Source organism: Hylobates moloch, unplaced genomic scaffold, assembly GCF_009828535.3.
Source record: "Hylobates moloch isolate HMO894 unplaced genomic scaffold, HMol_V3 SCAFFOLD_5, whole genome shotgun sequence".
Lineage (NCBI taxonomy): Eukaryota > Metazoa > Chordata > Mammalia > Primates > Hylobatidae > Hylobates > Hylobates moloch.
Window position 1 is genome coordinate 130,022,944 of NW_026652280.1, and position 18,844 is coordinate 130,041,787.

General features: G+C 40.4%; 1 protein-coding gene across 4 annotated transcripts in view; it reads right to left on the bottom strand.

Moving 5' to 3' along the window:
- PTBP2 (polypyrimidine tract binding protein 2) overlaps positions 1-15,865 on the bottom strand; it is an 89,946-nt gene extending 74,081 nt beyond the window's left edge. For 2 of the 4 annotated variants that reach the window (XM_032155298.3, XM_032155296.2), the window contains exons 1-2: positions 15,765-15,853; positions 14,044-14,074 (exon numbers count right to left, since the gene is read on the bottom strand). In XM_032155298.3, coding sequence (XP_032011189.1) covers positions 14,044-14,074; positions 15,765-15,772 — 39 coding nt within the window. In that variant the 5' untranslated portion in view covers positions 15,773-15,853. Of the gene's footprint in view, positions 1-14,043; positions 14,075-15,764 lie in introns of all 4 variants that reach the window. The other 2 variants (XM_032155294.2, XM_032155297.2) reach the window with 2 other exon arrangements.
- Positions 15,866-18,844: the final 2,979 nt, after the last annotated feature.

Genomic DNA, 18,844 nt, shown 5'->3' on the forward strand with positions numbered 1-18,844 from the left:
GCGCCTATAGTCCCAGCTACACGGGAGGCTGAGGCAGAACGGTGTGAACCCGGGAGGCGGAGCTTGCAGTAAGCAGAGATAGAGCCACTGTACTCCAGCCTGGGCAACAAAGCGAGACTACACCTAAAAAAAAAAGAAAAAGAAAGAAAGAAAGAAAAAGGTGGCCAGACTCAGTCCTGTAATTCCAGCACTTTGCAAGGCTAAAGCGGGAGGATCACTTGAGCCCAGGAGTTTGAGACCAGCCTAGGCAATATAGCGAGACGCTGTCTACAAAAAAACTCAAAAATTAGCCAGGTGTGGCGGCACACAATTGTAGTCCCAGCTACTTGGGAGGCTGAGGTGAGAGGGTCACTGGAGCCCAGGAGGTTGAGGCTGCCATGATCATGCCATGGCACTCCAGCCTGGTGGACAGAGCAAGACCCTATCTTAAAAAAAGGAAAGAAAAGAAGACAGGAAGAGAGAGGAAAAGGTAACACAGATAATATATTTCATTTAACCCAAAATACCAAAATATTATCAGCTCTACATGTAACCAATATGAAAACTTGGGATATTTTACATTCTTCTTTCAGACTAAGGCTTAGAAATGTGTATTTTTCAACTAAGGTAGAAGATCAACTTAAACTACATACATGTCAAGTGCTCAGTAACAAATGACTAGTAGCTACTGTAACTCACAACACAGCTCCAATCAATACTAGATCATCAGAACTCAAACTCCAGTGTCTCTACCACTCTCTTACATATTGTTATGATTTAATATTTTTAATTCTATTTTTAAACCCCTTATCAGTCACTGCTATTACATTCTTATATGGTCAGTAATTAGATTTACTCACAGACCTACCAATTTCTTGATTAGCCTCACTTCTATATCAGACTTCCTTTCTGGTGTCATTGGCTTTCTTCCTGAAGTACAAGCTCCAGAAATTCCTTCAGTGGGTCTGTTGATACATTTCCTAAATTGCTTTTTTTGGAGGCAGAATGACGTGTTTCAAAAAGTGTCTTTATTTTGTTCTTCTCCTTATATGATAATTTAGCTGACTATAAAATAATAGGTGGGCAGCTATTTTCACTCGACACATTGAAAATATTATTCCACTATCTTCTGGATGCCTATGCTGATGAAGCATATTGGGACTTTCTAGTTCTTATTCTTCAGGGAATCTGATTTTCTCTGGCTGCTATAAAGATCTCTATGTCTTTGGTGCTCTGCTCTTTCACTGTTATGTGTCCAGGTTTTCTTGAGCCTCCTAAATCTAAGAACTCATATAGCTCACCAATTCTGAAAAATTGTCAGCCTTTTTAGCATTTCAAATTTTGCCTTTCTGCAATCTTTAATTTCTTTCTGGAACTCTAATTAGGTACTCGTTAGAACTTCTCTTCCTTTCCAACACATTTTTAACCCTTCTGCTATTTTCATCTCTTTGTTTCTCTGTGCTAAATTCTAAGTTATTTTTATTTTTTTGTTCACTAATAAAGATATTTAGTGCTGTCTGCAGCTATTTTTAACCTGAACTCCAGGATCTCTTAGAAATTTAATTTAAAGTATTTGATTTCCATAAAAGTGTTCCCTCCAAATGTAGATTTACAGATTAAAGAACTACAACAACCACCATTCTCATCCTTTCAGCGTAAGTCTTTTCCTTATCTCATCTAACATTCAAAATAATTTTAGAAGTAGGTACAACTAAAACCATTTAAAAATGTATAAAACTGCAGCTCAGAGGTTAACCTGTTCAATGCTGTAAAAGTCAAACCCTCATCTTTTCATTCTAAATCATATGTTCTTGACAAGAAAACATTCTTGTCCACCATCAATAGTTCCAACTTACATTAAATGTTAACATTGTATAGTATTACTATTATGTGAATTTTAAGTTACATTTCTTTTTAGATATCCTTTAAGAATACTCATTAAGAGACACTTATTGGCCAGGCACAGTGGCTCATGCCTGTAATCCCAGCACTTTGGGAAGCCAAGGTGGGCAGATCACTTGAGGTCAGGAGTTCGAAATCAGCCTGGCCAACGTGGTGAAACCCCATCCCTACTAAAAATACAAAAATTAGCCAGGTGTGGTGGCAGGCGCCTGTAGTTCCAGCTACTTGGGAAGCTGAAGCAGGAGAATTGCTTGAACCCGGGAGGCAGATGTTGCAGAGCTGAGACTGGGCCACTGCACCCCAGCCTGGGAAACAGGGCGAGACTCTGTCTCTCAAAAAACAGGAAAAGAAAAAAAAAGGAGACAATTATCGAGCACAGACTATGCCACAAACAAGGTAAAGTATAAGAAATGTTCCTGGGAAAAACATGACATACACGAAAAGTCAGAAACCATGTCTAACAGAAATAAAAACCCACCACTTAAAAATATTACCAAAAAAATAGAGACCTGACCAAGTCTCTAGATCTAACTACCAATTTACTGGAAATATGGAGAACATACTAAATTACAAAATCATAACGCAATCAGTAAATGTAGTCTATAGGCATCTGTGTAAGACCAATAACCAGTTTTCTTCAACAAATGAAATGCAACTTAAAAAAAAAAAAAAACAGGGACGGAGAACTTGTACGTTAAAAGATATTTAAGAGGTAATAACGACCTGTTAAATTTGCTGATCTTATTTTATTGTTGACTCCTTCCCCCACTAAAAAAAAAAACCCTATAAAAATACTATGACTTTTATGAGACAATTTGAGACAAATTTAATACAAATTTGACATTTTATAATATGAAGTAACTTAATGTGTGTGTGTGTCCTAATAGTCTTTTGATTATATTTTAAAAAGAAAAGAGAGGAGAGTCCTTATTCTTTAAAGATATACACTGAAGCCTTTACAGATAAAACAATATGAATATCTGAAATTTATCTCAAAATAACAGAAGTGGAAAAGCAGAGTGTGGATATCATCGTTTTAGCTATGGGTTGCTGATGGTTTTGGGGACTGAATGATAGATACACAATGGTTCATGATACTATTGGGTCTAAAATTCATTATAATAGTTATAAAAAAGAAGTACTGCTCAAAAAAATCTCTTCTGATAACTTTCTTTGACACCTTATTACTTTTAAAGTGAAAATATCACCTAACCACCGTATCCCCTAATGTAGTATGCCTAGAACTAAATTAAGAAAGCTACTACAGTTTAGGAACACACATAGACCAAGAGACTAAAATAATTAACAATATAGAGACTCAGGATTCTAATTCATAGCACTCCATGAAATATTGAAGCCAATCTTTTTGGAGATCAGTCATAATAAAGGTCTTCATCCTCACTGTCTTCACACTGAGTAGGCTGAGGAGGAAGAGGACGAGTTGGTCTTTCTGTCTTGGGTGGAAGAGGGAGAAGAAAATTCTGTATAAGTGGATCCATGCATAAGTGGACCTGTGTAATTCAAAATCATGTTGTTCAAGGGTCAACTGTACTTCATTTGACCCTCAGGAAAGCCCTTTTCCTTTTTTTTTGAGACTGGATCTCCTCTCGCCCAGGCTGGAGTGTAGTGATACAATCACAGCTCACTGCCGCCTGGGCTCAGGTGATCCTCTTGTCTCAGCCTCCCAAGTAGCTGGGACTACAGGCCCATGCCACCAGATCTATCTAATTTTTAAAAGTTTTTGTAGAGATAGGGTTTTGCTATGAGGACCAGGCTGGTCTCAAACTCCTGGGCTCAAGCCATCTGCTGCCTCAGCCTCCCTAAGTTCTGGGATTATAGGTGTGAGCCACCACTCCAGCAAAGCCCTTTCTTGTGAATAGGTTAAAACTCGTTTCAGTTGCCACTTCATTGATCTGTAATTTAAACATTTATCCTGAATTATGTAGTTGGGCCCATTGTAATCACAAGGTCCCTGGTAAGTGGGAAACGGAGGCACAAGAATGTGTCTGAGTGATGTGATGTGAGACAGTCTTCTTTGCCATTGCTTCTTTGAAGATGAGGCTAAGAGCCGAGTTATGTCAAGAAAACAAATTCCCCCCAGATCCTGCAAAAAAGGAACACAGCCGTGCTAACACCTTGATTTTAGCCCACCTGTGTCAGATTTCTCACCTACAAAACTATAAGATAATACATTTGTGTTGTTACAATAAATTTGCTATAGCAAAAAAAAAAAAAAAAAGCAGAATAATGAGCTACTTTTATGTGGAAAAATTACAGGTATATAGAATAATGCCTACTAGATGAAGTACAAATTTCACAACCTGTAATTGAGGCCTTCTATATAACCTATCTGCCATTCTATCTTTTCTCTCATATCCATATACAAGCTGTTAGCCATAAAGGCCAAATTATTCAACTCACTATCAATGGCTGTAAATTTATGCCAACCTATAGACACAACTTCAGTTATGCCATTCTCTCAATGCCTAATGCTCTCCCCTCCTTCTCCTATCTCCCAATCTAGCTAGGTCACAGACCACTATTCTGAGCCTACCAACCCAAACCAATCTTTCCTACTGTAGCCATATAGCACTTAATTAAAACCTTGAGTCCTTATTTCCCTAACTAGATGAAGTCCTAAAAGACATAGTCTTGGTATTTATCTTTTTATTGATAAATGGCTCATTATAGTATGGGCATATTAAAGCCTATGACACTTCTAAGAGTTATTAAATATTAAGTATGCACTATTTAATACGTGTACTATTAATGATGGAGGAACAAACATAACAAATAGGGTCACTGCCCTCAAGGAGCCAATACATCAATTTCTAACATAGTACTGTCATTTCGCAGACATTAAAATATCTGTTAATTGAAATTCTAATAAAAATACCTTAGAGAAAGCATTAAGTAGCATTTAAGAAAAGTATTTTAAGAAAAGTCAAAACCTAAAAACCCAAAGTTTTGAATAACACATCTATAATGAACAACCAGTTACACTCAACTATTAACCAAAAAAGTTACATTTAGTATTATTTGATTGTAATTTTCTATGCAAGCCAATGATGGTGAATTCAATAGTCATATTAAAATTTAAATCGTGAGTTCAGCAATTTACAACCAGTACTTTCAGAATACTTAGAAAAAGCTAGTATTTTAAGAAATAGGTTATTAGTTGTCCAGTTATAGGTCTTGATATATTAATAGTTAACTTACTAAAGAACACTGCTACAAATTTCACCATACTTAAAATCTACATCTAAAAAGTTAACATTTTACCATATTGGGGACCATCCTGAATTATTCTACAGTCATTTCATACAATTCTGTCTTCCCAATAGGCCCATTACTTTGCAAGGATTTCACATTGGCAAAATGGTTAAGAGTACAGAAATGACACCCCTGACGTTACAAATTACGAAGAATAAAAAAGCCATTTTAAGGAAATGCAACAAATCTCCTATTACAAACTCACAAATATTCTTTCTTAATAGTCTCATTGGGCTAACAAAAAAAGTCTAAAATCAAGAAAAGCTGAATACAGCAAATTTATAAAATAATGGAAAATGAGATTTCATTTGTATCCTAAAGCCATAAATACTTGGATATTCTAAATGTAAATACATTAACATTAGACCTAGTTTGTGGAACTATTAAGATCCTAATTTTAAAGATGGAGAAGCTGAGGCCAAAAACGTTTACATATCAAATGGATTTTAAAAAGTGAAATCACTTAATCCAAATATATATATATGCCTAAAACTATACAAAGAATATCAAAAAAGCAAAAAAAAAACTCAAAGAAAAAATATCTACAATGCATATGAAATCAATTTTTTTATACAAAGAACTGTGATAAGATAAAGATGACCATTAAACTAGGTCCAGTACACAGGCAGTTCACAGAAAATGAGATATAAATAGCCAAATTTGAAAAAGCGCACCCATTTCAAAATATAAATTACAAAATAATTTTTATTGTAAAATAAGCTAGTATTCTAAATTTTGATAAAACCTAGAATTGCCAAGGATATGGAAAAATAGGCACTCCCATACACACTTGTGAAAAACAAATGAGTGTTCTGGCATTGTGGTTTTCAGTAACTCTTTAAGTATAAATTTCACTTGACATAGCATTTTTACTTCTATTCTAAATATGTCCACACGTTATAATGACAAACTGGAATCAAACCTAAATGTCCATCAATGTAGGAAACTAAATTGTGGTATGTCCAGTAACTACACTGTGGTGCAGCCACACAAGAGTATCCTCCATTGTCATTAACAAAGTATGAGGTAGATCTACAACTGTTGAGACCATATTATGTAATTTAAAAAACCAGCGGACTTCTACTTCCAGTCAAGATAGAATAATATGACCCAGATTTGCCTTGCCAAAACAACACCAAACAATCAAGCAAATATACAGAACAACTGCTTTTCAAGACACTGGAGATCAGGCAATGATGGACAATAATCTCTGAAAGTTAGAAAACAAATGAGTCCATGTTTGCCTCAGCTTACTCCCTTGAGTGTCCAGGCCATAGCACAGCTATGAGGAAAGCAGGCTGAGCCTCAAAGACTACTTTAATTGTGAAAGAGCTGAGAGCCTGAGAAGACCAAAGTAACTAGAGTTTACAGGTCAAAGTACCAGAGAAAAGAGCTGCACAGAGATTTCTCCAAATCTGCAGAGAATCATCAGAGTATTCAGTGAATACTTAACAACATATATATGGACCATAAAACAAGTCTCCCTGTTTACAAAGATCCAAGTCTTAGAAAATACGTTCTCTGGCCAGAATAAAACTAAAATTACGAACACATAACAGAAAGATATACAGAAAACTCCAAATATTTGGAAATTAAATAACATAAATAGCATACTTCCCAATAACCCATGGGTGCAAGAAATTTTTTTAAAAAGTATTTTGAAGTGAATAAAAATATACACGTCAAAATTTGAGGAATGCCATGAAAGCGGTACTTAAAAGGGAAACATATAGCACTAAACCCCTATATAAGTAAAAGTATCAAGTTAATGACATCAACTTCAATGTTAACTAAGTAGAAAATGAAGATCCGCTGGGCGCGGTGGCTCACGCTTGTAATCCCAGCACTTTGGGAGGCTGAGGCGGGCGGATCACGAGGTCAGGAGATCGAGACCACAGTGAAACCCCGTCTCTACTAAAAAATACAAAAAATTAGCCAGGCGTGGTGGCGGGCGCCTGTAGTCCCACCTACTTGGAGAGGCTGAGGCAGGAGAATGGTGTGAACCCAGGAGGCGGAGCTTGCAGTGAGCCGAGACTGCGCCACTGCACTCCAGCCTGGGCGACAGAGCGAGACTCCGTCTCAAAAAAAAAAAAAAAGAAAATGAAGATCAAACTAAACACAAAGCAAAACAAAATAAAAACAGCAGAAATCAATAAAATAGAAAACAGAAAAACAACAGAGAAAACTCAATGAAACCAAAAGCTGGTATTTTGGAGATTAATAAAATCAATGAACTTCAATCCAGACAGACAAGGAAAAAAGATGACACAAATTATCCCTATTGGGAATGAGAAAGCTGACATCACTAAGGATTCAACAGATATCAAAAGTGTAAAAATGTAGTATCATGGCTGGGTGCAGTGGCTCACACCTGTAATCCTAGCACTTTGTGAGGCCAGGGCAGGCGGATCACAAGTCAGGAGTTCAAGACCAACCTGGCCAACATAGCGAAACCCCGTCTCTACTAAAAATACAAAAAATTAGCCAGGTGTGGTGGTGTGTGCCTGTGATCCCAGCTACTTGGGATGCTGAGGCAGGAGAATCGCGTGAACCCGGGACGCAGAGGTTGCATTGAGCCGAGACTGCGCCACTGCACTCCAGCCTGGGCGACAGAGCGAGACTCCGTCTCAAAAAAAAAAAAAGAAAATGAAGATCAAACTAAACACAAAGCAAAACAAAATAAAAACAGCAGAAATCAATAAAATAGAAAACAGAAAAACAGAGAAAACTCAATGAAACCAAAAGCTGGTATTTTGGAGATTAATAAAATCAATGAACTTCAATCCAGACAGACAAGGAAAAAAGAGGACACAAATTATCCCTATTGGGAATGAGAAAGCTGACATCACTAAGGATTCAACAGATATCAAAAGTGTAAAAATGTAGTATCGTGGCTGGGTGCAGTGGCTCACACCTGTAATCCCAGCACTTTGTGAGGCCAGGGCAGGCGGATCACAAGTCAGGAGTTCAAGACCAACCTGGCCAACATAGCGAAACCCCGTCTCTACTAAAAATACAAAAAATTAGCCAGGTGTGGTGGTGTGTGCCTGTGATCCCAGCTACTTGGGATGCTGAGGCAGGAGAATCGCGTGAACCCGGGACGCAGAGGTTGCATTGAGCTGAGATGGTGCCACTGCACTCCAGCCCGGGCGACAGAGTGAGGATCCGTCTCAAAAAAAAAAAAAATAGTAGTATCATGAACCACTCTACGCAAATACATTCAGCAACTTAAAGGAAATGGACTAGTTCTACAGAAGACACAAATTACCAAAGTTCACTCAATAAGAACTAAACAAACTGAGTAGCCCTTTATCTATTAAATAAGTTGAATATGTAGTTTAAAACCTCCCAACAAAGAAAACAAACATCTGGCCCACATGGCTTCACTAGTGAACTGTATCAGTTAAGGAAGAAATTTTAGAGTTTTCACCCTAATATCAGGAGCAAGGTAAAGATATTCTCTCAGCACTTCTATTAAACATTGTACTGGATACCATAGACAAGAAAAAGGAGACAAAAAATGGCATCCAGATAGAAAAGGAAGAAAACTATTTAAAACAATTGGGTATAAATTGTCTATGTAGAAAATGTAATGGCATAGGCTGGGGTGGTGGCTCACGCCTGTAATCTTAGCACTTTGGGAGGCCTACGCAAGTGGATCACTTGAGGTCAGGAGTTCGAGACCAGCCTGGCCAACATGGTGAAACCCTGCCTCAACTGAAAATACAAAAATTAGCTGGGCATGGTGGTGTGCACCTGTAGTCCCAGCTACTTAGGAGGCTGAGGCAGGAGAATTGCTTGACCCAGGAGGCGGAGGTTGCAGTGAGCCAAGATCACGTCACTGCACTCCAGCCTGGGTGACTGAGACTCCCTCTCAAGAAAATCTGATGGAATATATAAAAAAAAACTATTAGATCTACCAAATGAGTTTAGCAAAGGTTCAGAACATAAGAGCAATATGCCATAATCATTTCTATACACTAGCAAACAACTGGAAATTAAGTTTTTTAAATATCATCTACAATACTTCAAAATACATAAAATACTTATGGATAAATCTAATCAAACAATGCACAAAACCTGTGCACTGAAAAAGAAAACACTGCTTAAAGAAATTAAAGACCTAATAGAGACATCAATTGTAGTCATGATGCCAATTTTCCCCAAATTGCTCTACAGATTCAAGTCAAATCCAGTAAAATCCAAGCAGTTTTTGTAAAAACTGACTCATATGAAAATACAAAGGTCTCAGAAGAGTTAAAAACTTTGAAAAAGAACAGAGTTGGAGGGCCAAGACTAAGTAAGTGGTTTCAAGCCTCAATATAAAGCTACAATGATTAAGACAGTATGTTTCCAGCATCTAGGTAAAGGAAAATGGGTCAATACAAAAGAGTAGAGTACGGACATAAAATCAAACATACAGAGATAACTGATTTTTCATGAAGCTGCAAAGCTAAGTGAATGGAGAAAGGATAGCCTTCTCAACAAATGATGCTGTAAACACTGGATGTCCCCATGCAAAACCAAATACTTCTGACCCACACTTTGTACCATATTCAAAACATTAAGTCAAAATGAAAGAGACCTAAATGTTAAACCAAAGTATAAAACTTCTATTAGAAAACAAAGGTGGCCAAGTGTAGTGGCTCATGCCTTTAATCTCAACACTTTAGAAGGCTGAGGCAGAAAGATCGCTTGAGGCCAGGAGTTCAACACCAGCCTAGGCAAAACAGAGAGACCCCAGGTCTATAAAAAAATTTTAAAATTAGCTGGGCATGGTGCTGTGTGCCTGTAGTCCTAGCTACTTGGGAGGCTGAAGCAGGAGCCCTTGTGTCCAGGAGTTCAAGGTTATCGTGAGCTACACTTGCACCACTGCACTCGAGCCTGGGTGACAGAGTCACGTCCTGTCTCTAAAAAAAAATTATTATTAACAAACAAAAGGAAAAAAATCTTCATGGCTTACAGCCAGGCAAAAATGGCTCAGACAAGACCCCAAAACTACAATTCATAAAAGAAAAAACTGGTAGAGTCCATCAGAATTAATAACTGTTGCTCTTCAAAAGACAATGCTGAGAATGAGAAGATGAGTGGCAGAAAATATTTGCAGGCCATATATCTGATAAAGGACTTATAACCACAATGAAGACCTCTCAAAATTCAATTTAAAATACATAACCAAATAAAAAGTTGGGCAAAAGATATAAACAGACACTTCACCAAAGATAACAGTTGACAAAAAGCACACGAAAAGATGTTCAACATCATAGATATTAGAGGAATGCAAATTAAATCCACAATGAAGTATCACTTCATATACACCACAATGTCTATAATCAAAAAGACAAGATAACAGGCATTAGAGAGGATGTGGAAGGACTGGAAATTTCATATCCTGCTGATGGCAATGTAAGATGGTACAACTACTTTTAAAAAGTTTGCAGTTCCTTAAAAAGTTAAACATATGCCTACCACATGATCCAGACTTTCCAATCATAGCCCCGCCCCCCCCCACCAAGAGAAATGAAGACTTGCACAGGAATGTTCACAACTACATTTTTATTAGCTCAAAATGGAAAACAATACAAATGTCCCTCAAGACTTGAATGGATTAACAAATTGCTGTATAGCCATGAAGTGTAATATTACTAAGCAATAAAAGAGAATGGACTATTGAAACACAACATGGGTGAATCTCAAAATAATTATTCTGAGTGGACTAACCCAGACCAAAAATGTACATACCATATGATTACATTTACCTAAAATTCTATAAAACGTGTGAACTAATCCATAGTGACAGAAAGCAGATCAGTGGTTCCTTGGGGAAAGAAAAGCAGAAAGGAGGGACTACAAAGGCACAAGATGATACTGTGGGGAGTGACAGATGTTCATTATCTTGATTATGGTGATGGTTTCACCACATTTAATATGGGTAGGTTATTTTATGTCAAATTATATCTCAATAAAGCTATTTTTTTTAAAGGCAAGATGTGGGCCAGGCACGGTGGCTCAAGCCTGTAATCCCAACACTTTGGGAGGTCAAGGCAGGCGGATCATGGAGTCAAGAGATCAAGACCATCCTGGCCAAAATGGTGAAACCCCGTCTCTACTAAAAATACAAAAATTAGTCTGGCGTTTTGGCCAGGCGCGGTGGCTCACACTTGTAATCCCAGCACTTTGGGAGGCCGAGGCAGGCGGATCATGAGGTCAGGAGATCGAGACTATCCTCTCTAACACGGTGAAACCCTGTCTCTACTGAAAATACAAACAATTCGCCGGGTGTGGTGGCGGGTGCCTGTAGTCCCAGCTACTCGGGAGGCTGAGACAGGAGAATGGTGTGAACACGGGAGGCAGAGGCTGCAGTGAGCAGAGATCACGCCACTGCACTCCAGCCTGGGAGACAGGGCGAGGATTCGTCTCAAAAAAAAAAAAAAAAAAAAGGCAAGATGTGGGCCAAAACAATAGTTTAATTCAATCATGTAAATAAAGATGTTTATATGTGTGCTAATATATAAATTAATAATTTCAAGAAAAAAGGCACAAAATTTTAACACAATTACCTACACCTAAGAAATAAAAAAATAACTGAATCAGTTTGAATTTTTTTTTTTTTTTTTTGAGATGGAGTCTCACTCTGTCACCCAGGCTGGAGTGCAGTGGCGTGATCTCGGCTTACGGCAACCTCTGCCTCCCGGGTTCACACCATTCTCCTGCCTCAGCCACCCGAGTAGCTGGGACTACAGGATTCCGCCACCATGCCCAGCTACTTTTTTGTATTTTTAGTAGAGACACGGTTTCACCGTGTTAGCCAGGATGGTCTCGATCTCCTGAACTTGTGATCCACCTGCCTCGGGCTCCCAAAGTGCTGGGATTACAGCCGTGACCCACCGCGGCCAGCCTGAATTTTTTTAAACATGCACATGCATCAGTGTCTTTAAAGCAAATTTACAAATGTTTTAAGTTTTAAAGAACACTTAATTACTTGTACACAGGCCTGACACCAAAGCAAAAATTCTTAACCATTATTCCAGAAAATTAACTTTAATTATTCAGACCTTCATATTAAACAATGGATTTTTAAAAATGGTTTGCAATTTTTTTTATCATCTTCTAAAGTGTTCTCCTCAAACAACTAATAAAAAAACTGGTGTTAACGACAAGGTCAGGAGATCGAGACCATCCTAGCTAACACGGTGAAATCCCGTCTCTACTAAAAATACAAAAAATTAGACGGGCGTAGTGGCGGGCGCCTGTCGTCCCAGCTACTCGGGAGGCTGAGGCAGGAGAATGGAGTGAACTCGGGAGGTGGAGCTTGTAGTGAGCCGGGATCATGCCACTGCACTCCAGCCTGGGCAACAGAGCGAGACTCTGTCTCAGAAAAAAAAAAAAAAAACTGGTGTAACCAATACATTATTACATCTGGACATCCTATTCCGAGTCTCCTCAGTTTTTTTGTCTATTCATTCTGAGCCTTGTCTACAAACTCCTCTCCTTTTCCACTAATAGTGGACAACTCACACTTGTATCATTTATTCTTTTACAAAATTTACAGAAACCTGTTTGGATGAAACCTACGACATCTACCATTTTGTACTCTTTAGCTATTCCTGATTTTAAATCCCATGACTAATTCAACTTGGAAAATACTATCACCAAAAAGAGCGTATTATTTCTCCTTCAGTCTGTACAAAATGAACTCAAGAAACAAGCTTAAAGAATGGACAAATATCTAGTTCACTGTAGGTAAGAGGACAGAAAATAAGCAAGAAAACACAGTACCATCCCCAAAAGTATTCTAAAGAACATCGCATCATTATGGAAACAATTTTAAGAACTCCAAAAAAATGTTTGAACAGTCAGCATCACTGGACTAAGCAGACAGCCTCTCAGGACACAGGCTTGCAAATGAAAAATGACACTACACACTACACGCCGGGCACGGTGGCTCACACCTGTAATCCCAGTACTTTGAGAGGTCGAGGCAGGCAGATCACGAGGTCAGGAGTTTGAGACCAGCCTGACCAACAGGGTGGAACGCCGTCTCTACTAAAAATACAAATTAGCTGGGCATGGTGGTGGGCACCTGTAATCCCAGCTACTCAGGAGGCTGAGGTAGGAGAACTGCTTGAACCCAGGAGGCAGAGGTTGCAGTGGGCCAAGATCATGCCACTGCATCCAGCCTGGGCAACTGAGAGAGGCTCCATCTCAAAAACAAACAAACGAAAAAAATTACAATACATCATGACATTAAAAGTTTGAAGTACTCAAGAAAATGTTAAGCATTAAAACTAAAGTTTAAACGACGAGTAGTTTTCTTAGCCAAAAAGGAAGGATTCCAAAGGATCTCTACCATAAAGCCTTTCTTTAATAGACAAAACAGCTCTTAACTTCTAATTCAAATTTGAAGCTAACTGCCTCAAAAACTTTCTTTTTAAGGATCAGGATAATTCATTTCTAATGTGCCTTATTATTTACCAAAATATATTCATTTTCATATGACCAAAAAGTAAAAAAAGAAAACAAAAAACTTAGATTAACAAAATTATAAGATATAGGTCAAACCACTTACCGTCCATTTAAAATCATTATTTCCCCTCAGAAAATTGGGGTATCGTTTTATATTACAAGAAGCCATGTGTGAAAGCATTTTTAATTTCTTGATCATTCATACTTACTTTAAAAGGTTATTCTTACAGACTGCCAGTTCTAGAAAAACTTATGGTGATTACAAACTGTTTATATGGTCCAACTTTACAAATGAAAGGAAACATTTTACACTTGGGTTTTGTTAGCTACATTATAGTTTTCAAAAGCAAAAGCTAAAATTTTCCAGTAATTATGATAATAGTAGATCCAACAATCCCAGTTTCAAACATAGTATTTTCCTACCTTCACACCAACTGCAACCTCAGTGACGATTCTGCGAAGAAAAAATAAATAGTTTCAACTTCCTGTTATTCTTCTAATCACTCACTCTTTGGCTCTAAAACTTTTTAGGATAGTTCATCATTCATAAATCTTCCAGCCACTCACACACAGATGGGGAAAAAAATACCACAGATGGTCAGTGACTTACCTGTACTGTTATCAACCTGGTTTTCTAAAAGTAACTTTCAAACGTGAGACAACTTGTGGTATTTTTTAACAACACATTCAATAGCCAAAAAGAACAAAACCCAAAACACCATGCCATTTCTACAATGGCAGTATACTGAGATTAATAATTTAACGCTTAAACTCTTTAGTAGTCGCCATAGGAACCAAGAATCAGGAAACATGAATTCTAGTGCAAGTTTTGATATCAATTTATGTTGATCTGGGGGGAATACTGAACTTCTCTGGATTTGTTTCATCTGGAAAATAATCTTTAGGTAACATCTAGGATGATCTGAATTCTCTAAGACTGTGTTAACTTTTATAAAATCTTGTTCTTCATATCTTTTAAAAAACACCAAACTCTAGGCGCTTAACCAAATTTTTGCTTCTTCAAATACTCACTGATTTTAATAAATGTACTTGTTAAATGATACTATGCCTACACTCCCAAAAGAGCTGCATACTGCTGTATTTTTGACCTTAAGTGTGCCCCCTTTCTAACAATGAGTTAAATTACTGAGTCTTTTCAGGTGTGAAGCGTATCAGGGAGACATCGGTCCCTACCATTTCACAGTCTTGCCTCTCACCTCACTCAGCATTCTGTCTTCACTCAGGTTCGCAAAGATGCAGCATGGTTCTGGGTTTTTGTAGTCGTTTTTCCAGAAACTGACCAAAGTAGCTAAAGAGATAGCCCTTTGTTGACTATCTGCTCTTGTTTCTGCCATTGCTGTTGGCCTTTTTGCCCATGTGACTGATGTCGGCTTCAAACACTTCGTTTTTTAGATGATTTAATTTCTGAGCCCTTTTGCCAAGCCTTGAATGTTTTCAGTCCCCACAAAAAGGCATTTTTTCCTCCCTCCCGCCCCCACTACCAGACTCAAATGAAAACAAAGGAGTATGACATCTGCCCTCCCCCTTCCTCCCGCGGCCGCACGCCCTCCCCCCTTGCCCAGCGGCTCCCACTAGGCTTTCCCCGGAGCTCCCGCCACCGGCATCTCTCCGGACCACGGCGGGCCGGGCGAGGCCGGAGAGGTTGCGCATGGCTGGGGTCCACAAGGGGTGCCTCTGTTCTCTTCCCCCAGAGGCTCCCCCACTCCAAAGGCCTGTCTCTGCCCATCCCACTCGCTCTCACAGGCACCGCTAACCCAAGGGTCGGGTCCCAGGGTACGGATCGAAATGGCTCCTAGAGGGGGCAGGGACAGACCGACGAGACGTTATGGGGTTCCCACCCCATCCCCCGCCGCCACGCCGGTGCCCGCTCCCACTCCGGGATCCTCACCCCCGCCATCGCCCCAATGCCTCCCCAGCCTCCAAGCCCGCTTTCTTCTCATTTTCTCGACCAAAGCCCGCCGGGGGAAGCAAAGGGAGGGGTGTGTGCGATGGGGCGGGGGTTGGGTAACGGCAGCCCAGCCCTGGGAGGGGCCGCGGGAGGGTTTCTCCCCGGCCCGGGACCGGGCCGAAGGACAGTCCAACTCCTCTCTCACACACACCTTCTCGCCGGCCCGATTACATACCCGTCCATTGCCGAACCGGACAAAGCTTCGCTCACAAGAACCGAGCCACGCAGCCAGCGAGCCACACAAGCGGCGAGAAAATGGCGGCTGGGGCCTGACGGAAATTGCCGAAGGTGCCGAGGCGCACGGGCCAGCGCGCGGCAGCGGCGGCGGCGGAAAGAGCCGAGCGCGCCGGCGCCCGGCAGCGGCAGGCGAGCGGCGGGGCGCTGGGACTAGGGGGAGTGGGCGCCGCCGCCGACGCCTCCTCCGCGCCGCCGCGCGCCTTCCTCCCTCCGCCCTCCGCCTGCCGCCCTCTGGAACCTGGCCTGCTGCTGCAGACCGTGGCGTCCTGGTTTCCCCTCCTTGGGGGGACGTGGGTGGGACACCTCCCAACAGCTCTCCACACTCTCTCTGCCCTGACTGCAGGACGCCCCCAAGCAGCCTCCACTTTTCACTCCAAGCCAAGTACCAGCTTGGCTACCGTCAACCTATGCGGGCCGAGGAAAAAACATTGGATAGCTTTTCTCCTAAGCCATCTTTTATTTGCAGACCGGCTCCAGCCTCTAAAACAAAAATCTTTACCCCACTGAGCAAGACCACTGGTAACAACAGTACTTTCTCAAGCAAGTAGAACTCCTTAGACTGAAATATAGGCTTTTGCTTCAAGACCTGTAGTACCAAGCCAAGTGGAGGAAAATGTGATTCTCACTTCAGTTGGTGATTAGTGTGCGCCTGTAGAAAATATTCACAATATCCTAGGTGGAAATAGACACAAATGGAGCGATGTGTTAAAATGCTACAATAGTTGGAGTTTAACATTTGGAGGCATGAAAGGGAAAGTGGAGATGGGAGTGGGAACAACTGAGTCTTCAGATTGGTTAGAGAAAGTAGAAGCATTAAAATGGGCTATGCAAATTGACTCCCTTTGCTATACCTTACGATCTCAATTTTTACTTGATCCTATAGTGGACATTTTACTTTAACGTGTTTTTATCAGAGGCTCAACAAAATTGGGAGAGGCACCCGCTTGAAAATTGGCTCAGTGAGTAACGACTTTGCCGGTACCCATCCTTCTCCTGCACCCTTCACCTCCACCCCCAACACACACAAGCACAAATGCACTTCTAATTCTGAAAAATGACAAATACTCCCTGTGTCCCTCCAGTTACTCTCAATACTCACTCTGGGTTTTTCCGTATCTCCTTCAGGCAAAGCTCTTATCCGTTACTAATTGGAATTTCACTATGCTAAATGATATTCTGTATAATTATTAGAATATTTTTTTTGAGACGGAATTTGGCTCTTGTTGCCCAGGCTGAAGTGCAATGGCGCAATCTCGGCTCACTGCAACCTCGGCCTCCCGGGTTCAAGCGATTCTCCTGCCTCCGCCTCCCGAGTAGCTGGGATTACAGGCCACCACGCCTGGCTAGTTTTAGTAGAGACAGGGTTTCTCCATGTTGGTCAGGTTGGTCTCGAACTCCTGACCTCAGGTGGTCCGCCCTCCTCGGCCTCCTAAAGTGCTGGGATTACAGGCGTGAGCCACTGCGCCGGGCCATAAATAATATTACTTTTAAATTGGATAGACCCTTAAAGAGCATCTTGTCCAAACACTTTGCTATAGAACTCTTTAAAGCACCCAAAGTTTTACAAATTCTTGATTTGCCTATGGAATTGTCAATCCTTAAAAAAAAAAAAAGGCCAGGCACGGTGGCTCACGCCTGTAATCCCAGCACTTTGGGAGGCCAAGGCAAGCAGATCACCTGAGGTTGGGAGTTCAAGACCAGCCTGACCAACATGGAGAAACCCCGTTCTCTACTAAAAATACAAAATTAGTCTGGGTGGTGGTGCATGTCTGTAATCCTAGCTACTCTGGAGGCTGAGGCAGGAGAGTCACTTGAACCCGGGAGGCCGAGGTTGCGGTGAGCCAAGATTACGCCATTGCACTCCAGCCTGGGCAACAAGAGCAAAACTCTGTCTCAAAAAAAAAAAAAAAAAAAACACATATCAAATTTCCTACAGTAACCCCCTTCACCGTAAACCTTAAAATAAAGGATCTGTTATTAGTGCCACTAATAATCACTTTTCACATATTTGTGGTTTCATACACATGTTTTCCCTCAACAATTAAATATGCAAGCTACCAAAGGGCAGGAACTATGGTATTAATTCTCGTTATTCCCCACATTGGCTCGATCGATATTGATTGATTGGTTCTTACTTTATCTTGGCAAAGACAAACCATTCTGAGGAGGGAAGCTTGTCCTTAGGCAGCAGAAGAAATTACAGTGTTAACAAAAACACATTTTTCTTTATTTTTTTTCCTAATATGGTACAAGACCACAAACATACAATAGTTAATCTGCTTGCTTATTTAAGCTAACACTTTCTTAGAAAAATGCAAGGTAATTTACAAGTCAAGGCACATAAAGTACTAGATTAAGACATGAAGTGAAATAAGAATAAAACAAGAGGACAAAGCATAGCATGAGTCAGGAATGAGGCTAACGCAACAGTGTACACAAAAGCATATTGATTAAAGCCGGCATTCAGATTTGAGCTCTTTCGTTTAATACCTGTGTGACATTAGGCATGTTCATTAACCTCTCCAGGAAACTTTCCTTTGCTGAATATAGGATTAAAAATAGGGCCTTTGGGCCTGGTGCGGTGACTTAGGTCTGTAATCCCAGCACTTTGGGAGACCGAGGCGGGCATATCACGAGGTCAGGAGATTGAGACCATCCTGGCCAACATGTTGAAACCCCGTCTCTACTGAATATGCAAAAATTAGCCGGGCATGGTGAAACATGCCTATAGTCCCAGCTACTCAGAATGCTGAGGCAGGAGAATCGCTTGAACCAGGGAGTCGGAGGTTGCAGTTAGCCAAGATCGAGCCACTGCACTCCAGCCTGGCGACAGAGCGAGGCTCCATCTCAAAAGAAAAAAAAAAAGAAAAAAATAGGGTCTTCATCCTAGATGACTGTGAAGTAAATACCTTAATGTATGTAAGGCAACTCCCTAGCTCAGTAACTACTTACCTACAGTAAATACTTAGCAAAGAGTGTTATCATCATGCTTATTATTTTTATTACTATTATTCGTTT